General features: G+C 35.1%; 1 protein-coding gene across 1 annotated transcript in view; it reads right to left on the reverse strand.

The window, feature by feature from the left end:
* MACROD2 (mono-ADP ribosylhydrolase 2) overlaps positions 1–14,139 on the reverse strand; it is a 2,010,404-nt gene that overhangs the window by 1,508,365 nt on the left and 487,900 nt on the right. The window contains exon 4 of the mRNA XM_047744583.1: positions 7,049–7,078. Within this exon, the coding sequence (XP_047600539.1) occupies positions 7,049–7,078 (30 nt within the window). The remainder of the gene's footprint in view (positions 1–7,048; positions 7,079–14,139) is intronic.

The following is a 14,139-nucleotide window of genomic DNA, read 5'->3' on the forward strand; positions in this document are numbered from 1 at the left end:
CCTGATGGCTAGTGATGATGAACATTTTTTCATGTGTCTGATAGCCATTTGTATGTCTTCAATGGAGAAGTGTCTGTTCATATCTTTTTAATGATTAAGCCTGATTTCTATTGTTTAGCATCACATCCCTTCCTATAGCTCTGCTCCTAAGACTGGGTTCCTGCAGACCAGCAAGGCCAGGGTTCCTGAGTTTCTCTTGCCATGCTGCTCTCTCATGACTGAGACTACTCTCCAGGCCCATGGCTGGGACCCCTTCGCCTACTGAGCATAGGCCAGCTGGCTAACTCACTGCCAGACATGCTTGATGACCTCAGGGGCAACCCCAACAACCTACCTGCTTTCACTAGCCTTGGTCACTCACTGCTGACCATTATCCGAGATTCCTCCCAGCAAGCCCAAGGCCTGGGCCATATCTCAATGTTCAACGAGAGTGAAAACACAGAATCTCTGTGGGGAGTGATATATGCCAGGGGAAATCCAATTGGTGTATAGAAAGAGGGTGAGAAGGCATTCCACTTTGCTTGTGAATGTTTACAAAGTAATTTATGAAAATATACCCACTTAAACACACTCAAAAAGCTCTTGAAATAAGTTGTTTTTCATGTTGGGAATCGGATTTTTCATGAAAAGAGGTTTTGGTTTTTGTTTTTGTTTTCCAGATATTTGTTCTGCTTTTTAAAGAAGAAATCTGATGCCTAAAACCTTTGAAAGAACCTGAAGAATTCTATCAATGAAACAGGGACCATGATTAGTCACAGGGAAAGGGCTGTGATTATTGCCAAATCAATAATTAAAACTGACACACAGTAGTTACTGAACTAGTATTTGCTGAATGAATGAATGAATGAATGAATGAATATCTGCACATCTGTGTGTCTGTATATAGAAAAAGATGATGGGTGAGTGAGGAAACACTGGTGGCATAACACCAAATAGTTTTATGATTTTAGGGCTTTTGAAGCATACATTTTGACACCTCACACAAGCTGCATGAACATATAAATGGCCATTAATAACAAAAAGGAATTATCTCTGCACATAGTACTGTCCAAACAAGAAATAAAAGACTTCAGAGAAGCAGTTTCTAACCCAAGGCCAGTGAACCTTGCTAATCTAAGGGGGTACAAAAAAGAGCAAGAAGCCTTTGGAAATAGTAAAGGTGTTAATATATGCTATGTTCTCATTCTAGAAAAATGGCTTTCCTATACAATCCATCTGGGTGGGCCTGAGTGTTTCTTTAGTGATAGTTGCTTACACTTAGAGTTTTTAAGATTAACCTGCCATAGAGTCACCTCAGGATAAGCTAGAAAATTATAGTATTGATACAAATATATGTGTGTATGTGATTAAAACAGCAGTCCTACTAAGTTTTGTATAAAAACCCAACCTTAAATTGCCACTCTATCAGGAAATATTACTTTAAAAGTCTAATATTATGTCTCAGGTTTCAACACTCAGAAGCTTTGACAGAGTGGTAAAGGAAGCAAATCCCATAAATAATGTCCTATTTGGTTTTTATCAGCAGTTACTGGTCTTACATTAATTATTGTGACAACGGGAGGAGAAAAACATTATCTAAAGTAAGAGACTGTAAATTATCTTCTGATCTATTTAATGTAATGATCTAAAGGAATTGAGGAATTAGCTCTTTAATTCTGATTTTCCTTTATTAAATAATAAAATGTGCAACTCTTCTTCTTAAAAAAAAATCTGATTTTCCTTCCTAATTCTGCTTCTTCACATAATTTGAAGCTAAATGCAAAGGTTGTTTTTTTTTTTTAATTATATATTCCAAAAGTGTACCACAGGACTTTGTGCATGTAAAACATTCTTATTACAGATGAGTGAACAGGTATTTAAAATACAGTGTATTCTAAGACTGAACCTTAAATACACAAAAAAAGGTACATGAATCTGGGCAGCAATCCAAAACAATCTAAATACTATAAGACACTGCCATTGTGTGCATGTTCAAATTATCAATTGCGTTTGAGACTTGTGAAAATAAGCCAAGGAAAACATCATCCATATCTCAAATGCATGTTTCCCCATCTCCTCATTCATTTTTCCCGGTGTAAGCAGTTATCTACCTGTACACAGAAACAGCAAATCTAAAGAGCAAACACATATTAAAAACCACAGAGCAAAGACAAAGAGCTCTAGAGTAGAAGTACCCTTTATAAGCTGTACAGCATCAAAGAAGTCAGCAAATCCCCCAGAGTTTCATTTTCCTCACCATTAATTTAATAATAATAATAATAATAATAAACACTGATCTCATTTGAACATGGTGGCAGAGATGGTCGCTATGTATTTACCACACCATTTCTTCTTCCTGCAAACTCTGGAAGACTCCATTCCTCCCAACTTTCCTTGTAGTTAGGTTGGGGGATCACCGCCTGAATTCTAACCAATTAAATACAAACAGAAGTGATATAAGACATTCCCAAACTGGTCTGTAAATATATTTCACAAAATCCTCCAGCTCTCTCCTCCTGCTTTGTGACATTCTTAGCAGCTACACATCACATGGTGTAGCTACAAGATAAAAACAGCCCGAGTCTCTGTATTGCCACCTATAGGATAGTTAGGAGTGCCAACAGTCCTATTCAATAAATAAAACTCATTTTATTAAGCCACAAAGATTTTTAGGCTTACTGGTTACCACACATAATATAGCCTATGCTTGCTAATAAAATGACTAAATTATCTGGTTTATATATCAATGTGCCAAACAGCTAGCTATATAGGGTAGTACTGGTAGCAATGATAGAAAGCTTGTAAAAAATTATTACAAATTCTAAGGGTTTTTTTTTTTAGCATTATAATGGTATGCAAAGGCAATGTAAAGGCTTCCTGAAAGGTAGAATCCAGTCATCACAGACCAGCCACACACTTTTGTAAGAAATTAGTATTCATCTCTGCTTTTAACATATCCAGGAAATAAAGACAGAGATGATCAAATTTACCAAGCATTTCACCTGAAATGATTAGGTAGTTGTGACCCCATCACCAGTGTTCATTATAATGAATGCAGTCAGTGACACTAAATTCCTAGAAAGAACAACCTCTAGCCCAAAGATAAAAATTCACACCAATGGGAAGAGATTCTCTCACTTTCAAATCAGAACTGAGAGGATGATTGAGGCCTTTTTTTTTTTTTAATCGCCTTTTAGGAAACTTCTCTTCTTGGTTTATAAGCACTCAGAAAAGAACAACAAAATGTGAAGATTTAACAGATAATTTAATTTTATATACACTCATTTTGTCTTATTTTGCCTAAATTTCAAGTACTACTTACATACAATTGGGGCGAAGCCTTCTTGAGGGCCTGAAGAAATGGTACTTAATATAACATTATTTTTTTTCCTGCAGTGTCAAATTTTCTTGATCAGATTGTTCAGTCAATCAAAGAATTATTCCCTTTAGAGACTTTTGAAGGGATATTAATTCAAGTCAATAAAGGAAACCTCAATTAAATCCAAGAGAATTACGTCAATTCAATTGTCGCTTATTGGATGATTATTAAGTATTATTTTATAAACATCACTGACAGGATTAAAAAGATTTGTCATAGAATCAGAAGACCAAAATTCCATTCAGAAAGGACTAAAAATATTCCTTAAATTTACTTTTTAAATATAGCTTTCCAAAAATCAGACATACTTTAGAGCAATCCTGACATGTCTAGAAGTGCATAAATAAATTTAAACCCATCAATGACCTACTTTAAAGAAAGAAATTACAGCCATCTTAAATACTTGTAATTTATCTTTATGATGATGCCAAGTCACCAATTTTAGAATTCAGAAATTAGAAATTATGGCATAAACTGCATTTTAGCAAAATCAACCATCTAGAGGAAGAAGTAAAGTATATACTTCAGGTAAATAGAAACCTGAATTTGCCTATTCCTGAATTTCTTGACACTGCTAAACATTCATAATATTATCTTCTCACACAGATTAGAAGAACCATAAGGACATACAGGCCAAACACTAGAGTTAGTTCTATGGACACCAACTGTATTTCCACACATTCAAAACAAAGCAGCACGGCAAGGCTTTCTGAACAGTAGCTGCCTTCCCATCATGGCAGGAACTACTTATTGCCTATCAAATCCTCCACTATCCCCTTCCTTCGTAGGGAACAGAACACTACTTCTAGCAATTCCATTTTTAGGTATTTATCTGAAGAAAATGAAAAGGCTAACTCAAAGAAACAAGCACCCCTATGTTCATCACAGCATTATTTACAATAGCCAAGATATGGAAGCAACGTAAATATCCAGAGACAGATGAATGGATTGGAATATAGGAGATCATGTGTGTGTGTGTGCATATATATGCGCACACACACACACACACACACACAAATAGAATAGTACCCATCAATAAAAAGAATGATATCTTGCCACTTGCAATAACATGGATGGACCTAGAAGGTAGTATGCTAAGTAAAATATGTCAAACAAAGACAAATACCATATGATTCATTCATATGTGGAATCTAAAAAACAATATCATTAAAAAATAAAAAAAAAAACAGATAAGCAATAAAACAGACTCAAAGATACAGAGAACAAACTGATGTTTGACAGAGGGCAGGAGGGTAAGGGGATGGATGAAATAGGTAAAAGAAATTAAGAGGTACAATCTTCCAATTATAAAATAAATAACACATAAGGATGTAATGTGCAGCATAGGGGAAAGGAAAGGGGGAAGAAGGGATGGGAGAGGGGGAAGGGAGGAGAAGAGAAGCATAGAGAATACAGTCAATAATATTGTAACAACTTTGTAGGGTAACAGATGATAACTAGACTTAGAGTGACCATTTCATAATGTTTGTAAATATTGACTCATTATGTTGTACACTTGAAACTAATACAACACTGTATGTCAATTCTTCTTCTATAAGAAAAGAACAAATAGGAAGGAAAGGGGGAAGAAGGGATGGGGGAGGGGGAAGGGAGGAGAAGAAAAGAGGTAAAGAAAGGAAAAAAGAAGGAAAGAAAGAGTCTCACTCTCTCTGGTAGTGAGGTCTAAATAACCTGCAGAAACTTCTCCTGACCCTGTTCTTGGTTTCAACTAAAAAGAACTTTTTTAAGTATGTCACTCCACTTGTCACTCCTTCCTCTAATACAGATGACCTAATACCCATCTGCTGTATGCCAGAAGTACCAAGTTCTTCCCCCTTCCCCCCCATGGCCATTCGAAACAAGCATGTTTTTTCCTTAAAATTCTGTTTGTGATTATCTACGCTTGGTTGAAACAAAAGACTTAAACTTGGCACATGTCAACCTCTGTATCTGAGATTTTCCTCTATGAAAATATATTGTTTTTATTCCCTTTGTAAAGCAGTTAAGATCACCACGTTTTAAATAGAAAGGTATCATGGATAAGAATAACCAGTATTAGTTAAATATAACCTGGCCAGAATAAAAAAAGAAAAGAAAATACAACATTAAGCACTTTTTCATGAGTGCATTGCTTCCCGGAATGAAATTACATGTATCCATTAATGACCCTTTGATAAGTTTAAGGCTAATGTAGACTTTCAGAGAAAGCTACTTAAAGAAAATGACCATCTTTACGGGCCATCTTTTTTTATTTTTTGTCATCTTTCGTACTCTTCCTGACGCCGATATCTATAATGGCTAGAGCCATTTATTTACTCCAGTTAGTACCATGGACCTGAGTTCCATGTACTAGGAAAAAAGAACAGAAAATTAAGAGCTTGAATGCCTGATGACACCAAGGAATTACCATACAACCAGTCTAGTTTACATCTAGACTACTTGTACATGAGACAGATTTATCCTATTTAACAGTATTCATCAAATTGCTAAAATACCAATATTTTGTTTTGTAAGAAAATCAGCACTATGGCCAATTTATTTTAATAATGTCTTCTTGACAAGAGACACCTAGAAATAAAAATTTCCTGGGATATTCCCAGTAAAATTTCCCAAGGAAAATTTTCCCTTCTCATTTCCCAAAATTACAATGAGAAATCTTATCAATTTATATTTTCTAAAGTAATTTAAGGAAGAAGACAAGAAATACTCTGCCATAGAATGTGCATTAACACATGATAATATAAAGAGTACTTTCTAGATTGAACTGTTTTTCTATTATTTCTATTTCCAGGATTCTGTTTTCTAAAAATCTATTGATTCCTATATAGGAACAATGACTAATATTTTAGTTTCCAAATAAAATTTACCCAGTAACATCTTGATGATAGCCAGGAAATTTTTTGAAAGCCTAAAGTTCTGTGCAATCACATTTACTGCAACTATGTACATGAAAAGAGGGAGCGAAGGGAAAAGAAGAGTAAAAGAGAAAGAGAGAAAACAAATGAATTTATATCCATCTGGGTCTTAAATGAAAAGCACCCTATTCTATTGTATAGTTTTCCTCCTACTATACTATATATAGATGGACTAGGAAAACTTCCATCTTTCAACATCTCCAAGATTTTAGTAATTAAAAAAAAAAATTCCCAGTATAGGAATCTCTCTTATTCATCTCAATTTGATCTCATTCATTCTCCTCTAAACAAGCTAAAAGAAAAAGCAAAGTGCCAAGAGTAATATCTTTTTATTTGTCACAGTAAGTAGCTGATGTATCAAGCTCTCACACTACAAAGCCATATTTTTTTTAAGTCATTATGATGAAAAAAGAAAAATACCTAAATCCACAAGTCTCCAAATGTACTGTTTTAGAATTTATATTAAAAGTGACTCCATCACCTACTACATGTGTACTTGTCTCAATAGCTTAGGGCTGTTACAGCTTGTGCCAAAGTAAAATACAGTTTGAGGAGAAAAGAAACAGTATTCCACATATTTTGAAGTCTTAAAATAACATTAAGGCAAACCAATGTATTTACTTTTATTGTAAGTTATTTTCTAGAAGATTATCACTTTTGTGGTTAATAATTATAACTAAATTAATTTTCTTTAAAGTGTCATAGAACTTACTTAATATCTTGTGGTTGGTGTGGTAAAAAATATATTTTAAAATAAGTGATGTTCAGGACTTACCACCTCCCCCTCCAAGGAGACTGGCGTTTGCTGTTTAAAACAAAACAAACATAAAAACATTAAATAATACATAAGAACTATTTAAAGCAAAACAAACAAAAAACATAAAATAATACATAAGAACTATCATATGCCAGATAGTTTAAGAAAAAGCTGGTGGTGATCATGTCTCATAAATACACAAAGACTCACACAATGTACTTTCATATAAGGATAGCTTTTATTACTCCTTTATGATGGTATGAAAATTAAAATAATTCACTATCTCTTTTTTCTCTTCAAATGACAATATTTATATGTATTGCCTTCTAATAAAATGAAGTACATATTATGACTTTTTATTTTCTATTCTGTATCTAAATTAATCTTCTATATTCTCTGATTTATCAAGTAGAGATAGAATAATGTTATTTAGGCAATTCAGCAGTTTCAAAGGACAATGTAACATAAAAGAATAATAATTTGAATAAAACATCATCAAATAGGGACGCCTGGGTGGCTCAGTTGGTTGGACGACTGCCTTCGGCTCGGGTCATGATCCCGGGATCCCGGGATCGAGTCCCACATCAGGCTCCCAGCTCCATGGGGAGTCTGCTTCTCCCTCTGACCTTCTCCTAGCTCATGCTCTCTCTCACTGTCTCTCTCTCAAATAAATAAATAATCATCAAATAAAGCTATCCTAAGACACTGTGCAGTAAGAACCCTTAACCAGTAACAGATTTATTACTTTTAGCACTAACGTTTTATTTGAGGAAAAGAAAAGCATTTTTGTAAAACAATATTGTGCCATTTCTTACATAGTTACACATTATCCTAGCACAGATTTATAGAAGCCAAATAACAAGCAAAGTATAAGATAATTCCACTTGAATTTCTTTCAAGAGGTCAAATCTTCATAAAGTTCCATTGCAGGTTTCTGCTGAAGTAGTAAACAACCTTATGCCTACGTTTATCTAATCATTATAACAGCCAGAAAACAAAAGGTTATACATACTGCACTGAGCTTTATTCCACAGAGTTCTTATGTATCCTAGGCATAATCTCACATCATTATAAAAAAAGAAATCCTACAACAGTATAAAGAAAGTGTGTGGCATCCAGGGTCTCTTTCTTTGTGTAAAAACTTGAACTACCAAAAAACAAACAAACAAACAAAAAAACAACCAAAGAAATCATTTAAGAAAGAGAAGTAGGAGTCTTTAACTTGAACTTCAGTGTGCTGTCCACAAACAATTGCTGTAATTAAGAGACGCAAATACCTAAGCATTACTGATCCCATCAATAAATAATGGATCATTTTAGCAACAAATGCCCATATTCATAATTCCATGATATGGAATGATATGTGATAATTTATACAACACTAAAGAGAATACCATGAAAATGTATAGAGAACACATGCCTTTGAAGGTTATCAGTATGTCAATATTAGAGCATCAAATCTTATTTCATATTATTTTCCAAGGACAGGACAATCTAATTGCTGCTTTTGCCTTCCTCTCAGTACTATTTCCACAAACATGAACTAGATAGCAATGGCATTTATCAATCATAAATAAAACACACTTCTGATGTCATAAAATCTTCTGCCATTCTGGAAACTCAGGTCCCCAAATCTATCTGATTTCACAGTAAGAGTGTATAGTATTTACACAGATGGTAGCCAGGACTTAATGTCCTGCACTGAATCAAAATTTATACCTGTTAAAGTGGTAACTTGTTGCAAGGGCATGAGGAAAGAAGTTGTGAATTCTATTTTGGTTCCTACACCCTTCAGTGAATGGCAGAATTTCCATGATCAACCCACGTCTCTTGGCTAATTCAAATATTTTCTAAAATCTCAGCTACCTACATTTATAAAACCATATGGCACTTCACACTCCTGCTGATTTTTTATTAATTTTTTAAATTATTTATTTTATATGTCACTGAGAACTGCTTCCCTATCTGTAAGTTTTCCAGATCCCTGAAACTCTGTTTTCTTCCACCCTTCACATATTCAGTCATAAAGAAAAAGGTATTTCCAAGAACAAACAACAATGAATGGTAGCTTTTCACTCAAATTATCATTGCCAGGAGCACAATAACACAATGCAGCTACTTTTACCCAATGTTTAGCTCAATAAAGATAGAGGTTGCCTGTTTTGAGAACATAGCCCAAGGTCCATCTGTTTAACTAGGCACTTATCCAATAGATGAGGGTAGATGAGTAGGCATAGGTACAGGAACTAGAACCCCAGTCCTGGAAAACTATCAAGTCAATTTATGTCAAATGTGTGCTCATGTCTAGATAAGTGTATCTGGTCACATTTTAATATCAACATAGAATTACTTTACCAAACTGTGGCATTCTGCATAGTGTACCACCACTGTGTGTGTGTGTGTGTGTGTGTGTGTGTGTGAGAGAGAGAGAGAGAGAGAGAGAGAGAGAGAGAGACTGGAGGGGACATGGAAGGGCAGCAGGAGAGGGAAAGAGAATCTTTTTTTTTTTTAATTTCTTTTCCGTGTAACAGTATTCAATGTTTTTGCGCCACACCCAGTACTCCACGCAATACGTGCCCTCCTTAATACCAACCACCTGGCTCCCCCCACCCCCCCCCCCCCCCCAACCCTTCAAAACCCTCAGGTTGTTTTTCAGAGTCCATAGTTTCTCATGGTTCACCTCCCCTTCCAATTTCCCTTAACTCCCTTCTCCTCTCCATCTCCCTATGTCCTCCATGTTATTTGTTATGCTCCGCAAATAAGTGAAACCATATGATAATTGATTCTCTCTGCTTGACTTATTTCACTCAGTATAATCTCTTCCAGTCCCGTCCATGTTGCTACAAAAGTTGGGTATTCGTCCTTTCTGATGGAGGCATAATACTCCATCGTGTATATGGACCACATCTTCCTTATCCATTCTTCCGTTGAAGGGCATCTTGGTTCTTTCCACAGTTTGCCGACCGTGGCCATTGCTGCTATAAACATTGGGGTACAGATGGCCCTTCCTTTTGCTACATTTGTATCTTTGGGGTAAATACCCAGTAGTGCAATTGCAGGGTCATAGGGAAACTCTGTTTTTAATTTCTTGAGGAATCTCCACACTGTTCTCCAAAATGGCTGCACCAACTTGCATTCCCACCAACAGTGTAGGAGGGTTCCCCTTTCTCCACATCCTCTTCAACACAGGTTGTTTCCTGTCTTGCTAATTTTGGTCATTCTAACTGGTGTAAGGTGGTATCTCAAGGTGGTTTGAATTTGAAGAGAGAGAGAAAATCTTAAGCAGGTTCCACACCCAGTATAGAGCTCGACACAGGGCTTGATCTCATCACCCTTAGATCATGACCTGAGCCAAAAATCAAGAGTCAGAAGCTTGCTTAAATGACTGAGATGGGGCGCCTGGGTGGTTCAGTGGGTTAAGCCTCTGCCTTCAGCTCAGGTCATGATCCCAGGGTCCTGGGATCAAGCCCCGCATCGGGCTCTCTGCTCCGCAGGGAGCCTGCCTCCACCTCTCTCTCTGCCTGCCTCTCTGCCTACTTGTGATCTCTGTCTGTCAAATAAATAAATAAAATCTTAAAAAAAAAAAATGACTGAGACAACCAGGTGCCCTGACTTTTAAGATAATTTCATGTTCATTACTATTCATGTAATAGAACTTAATCTAGAGTGCTAAAATATACTCTCTCTCTCTCACACACACACACACAAATATATATATTTGAAAATATATAATAGAAAAATATATATATTTTATATATATCATATATATTATATATACATATATTTTTATTTCATTCTAAGCAATTCTAAGAACTATAATCTGTGTAATGACTTTTCTAAAGAATTCATGAAATTTAAGCCTATTTTATCAATTTTTAAAAAAGATCTTACTTATTTATTTGACAGACAGAGAGTGAGGGGAAGCATTCTCAAGCAGGGAGAATGGGAGAGGGAGAAGGAGGAGCCTGTTGCAGGGCTCTATCTCAGGATCCTGGGATCATGACCTGAGACAAAGGCAGACACTTAAAGGACTGAGATACCCAAGTGCCCCATCAATTTCTGTTCTAAAAAAAAAAAAAAAAAATTTAATGAAAGTTTATTAGCAAAAATATCAAGGGAATTTTCTTGAGTAAAAGTGACATAAATGAAGGCAAATAAAAGCAAACCTTTATCAGGATTTTAAATATTACCTTTACCTTCACAAAACACCTTATTATATATAACATAACTGATGCTCAACATTTATTGGCCAGGTGGATGAATATTTTTTCCATTTTACCAAAGTGAAATGACTTTTGTGTGTCTAAAATTAATAGTCATTTAATTTCTACTTAATTATCTCTAATAGATTGAGTTACATCCCAATTAAATAGGAAGCCCCTAAAGAGAAGGTCTGCGTTTAATAGTTTGGACTGCATCTAAGAAGCTCTCAATACATTCTTGCTAATAATGGAAGACCTGGTAAGTTTAGTCCAATTTCTTTTTTGTTTTAGAGGTATGTGTTTACTAAAATGTGTGGAAAAAGCAAACTTTGGTCCCTTTTCTGTCTGTAAAATCGAAGACTGTTAAAGAAACTTTTAAAATTTCTTTGGAAATATTTAGTGATTAAGAATGTACAAAGTATGTTTATGTATTTCTGTCCCTACCTAATTCCCTTGCTAGAGGGAATTTTGGACATGCCTCTTGTTATTCTCAAAGCCTCACAAAGAAGGAAAAGGAGAAAAGAAACAAAGAAAATTTAAAGTTTATGAGCATGATATCACCACTTCTAAAATAAGATTTAAAAATCTCTTTTCTGAGCATTCTAACCAACACTATCTTTATTCACATTTTCCTAAGTAAAATACCCTTTTACTTAGAGAGTAGAGAAGTAGAGGGAAAAATTAAGTTAGTAATTGTCTCAAAAATCGATTCAATGAGAAACTAAAATGAGCCATTACAAGTTAATGAATCTGTATATTGCACTTTTTCGTGCCCCCAAAATAACAACTCAGTGAGATGAACAGTTTCATTGTTTATAAAGCAAAAAACAAAAACAAAACAAAACAAAACAAAAAAACACTGAACATAAAGTGGCAGATTTACTTAAATCTAATTTCAAAGTGGCAATTATGGAGAATTTACTTATCATATCCTCACCAAATGATTAATTTTTTAGAGATTTTGAGAAATTGTTTTCTTCCAACTACACTCAGTTTTGAATTTTTTAATGAAAATTATCAAATTTCTATAGGTATATTCACTTTTAAATTATCAAAACCAGAAAATAATACGATGTAGGGAATCCTTTTTGTTGGATAATTAGCCTATATGAAAAATTACCACATCACTTACCAATAGTATCATTATTTCATGTGTTTCTCAGAACACAAAGGGAATGTTAAACTACCTCCTTTCTAAAAACACTATCTTGAATGTCCCTGTGTGTGTGTGTGTGTGTATATATGTTTGTGTGTGCATCCATTTGTATCTTTTTATAAATATAATTAAATTGTGGATCAAATGATGAAAAATAAAATTACTATATAAGTAATCTTCCTAATATTACTGGGAGTTCCTAAATGGAATGCATGTCATACATCATTAGAAAAGTAAGACAAAGCTACAGTTTATCAGACACCTAAAGGGCTTTTCCTCATAATACCTCAAAATCCTTTTTAGTCTGTATAGGCTAATAGAAAGAGCCAGACAACCTATTTCAATTATGTCTCAGTTTCTAAATACCTCAGTGATTTGGGTAAGTCATAGTCAACTATCTTATTTATCTTCTATCAGGAAATTTAGAATTATCAGGGATAGCAAACAAATTTCCAATAATGCTCATTTATTAATTAGAAAAGACTGTCAGTACCTCTTGATTTGAGAAAGACCTTAAGGCTAAATCTAGGGTTAGTGGGAAAGAGAACTATGATCAGTTAATAATACTGATCACAGTCAGAGTAGGGTAGAGAGAATTGAAATGGCAGCAGACATGCCATATATTGGACATCTCTGCATCAGATAACTTCTCTTATTTTTAACAGTTCTCTTAGATTTGACAGTTTTTGAGGCAACAAAATTTTATTCAGTAATCTTAAAACACAAAAGCAAACACAAAACCACTAACCTAACATATGCCCTGTATTTTAGCATACTTAACAGCTCCTGCTGTTTGTGAGTCTGAAATATGGTAGCTCCCATTTATCCACAGGGGACACCTCCCAAGACACCCCCAGTAGATGCCTGAAACCTCAGCTAGTACCATAACCTATGTATACTATGTTTTTTTTTCCCCCTTTTCCTATGCACACCTATGATAAAGTTTAATTTATAAACTGGGCACAGTAAAATATTAAGAACAATAATAATAAAATAAAGTAATTATTTATAAAGTACTGTAATAAAAGTTATGTGAATGTGGTTTGTCTCTCTCTGAATACCATGTACGGCACCCACCCTTCTTCTTGTGATGATGTGAGATGAAAAAATGCCTACCTGAGGAGGTGAAGTGGGGTGAATGACGTAGGCATTGCATGTTATGTTAGGCTACTACAGTACTACAGACCTTCTGGCGACAAGTCAGAAGGAGGATCACCTGCCTCCAGATCAGGTGGTTGACCACCGGTCACTGACACCCCAGAAAGTGAAATGCAGATGAGGGAGGCCTACTGGAATCCAGACTGTGAAACAATCCAGAGCTGGGAGAGGTAAGTAACTCAGGTTCACTGTGAGCTAAGCTGGCCTGGTAAATGTCTGAAACAACTTTGTATTCCACCTGCCAAGTAATTTCTATTATCTTTACAGTAATTATTTGTTTTCCATCCCATTTCTACCCCTACCCGAGACTACCTGGCAAACAAGCAACAGCCTGAGACTAGTCTTTAAACATTGACTAAAAGTATTTGTGCAGAGTTTCTGTTTGCTTTTCATCATCACAAAGGAAATTGTAGTTACTTTCATTCTAACAGGATCCTGACTACCCAGTTCAGTTTATTTATTTTGCTTTCTTATTACAATAGAGCACATGGGATGTCAAATTATTGTTGGCAAAAAAAACTTCCCCAGAAGCTCTACCTAACACAGCATTTCATTCACAACATTTTATCCTAAAAGGCACAAAAGCTGAAATG

The sequence above is a fragment of the Lutra lutra genome, chromosome 9 (assembly GCF_902655055.1).
Source record: "Lutra lutra chromosome 9, mLutLut1.2, whole genome shotgun sequence".
Lineage (NCBI taxonomy): Eukaryota > Metazoa > Chordata > Mammalia > Carnivora > Mustelidae > Lutra > Lutra lutra.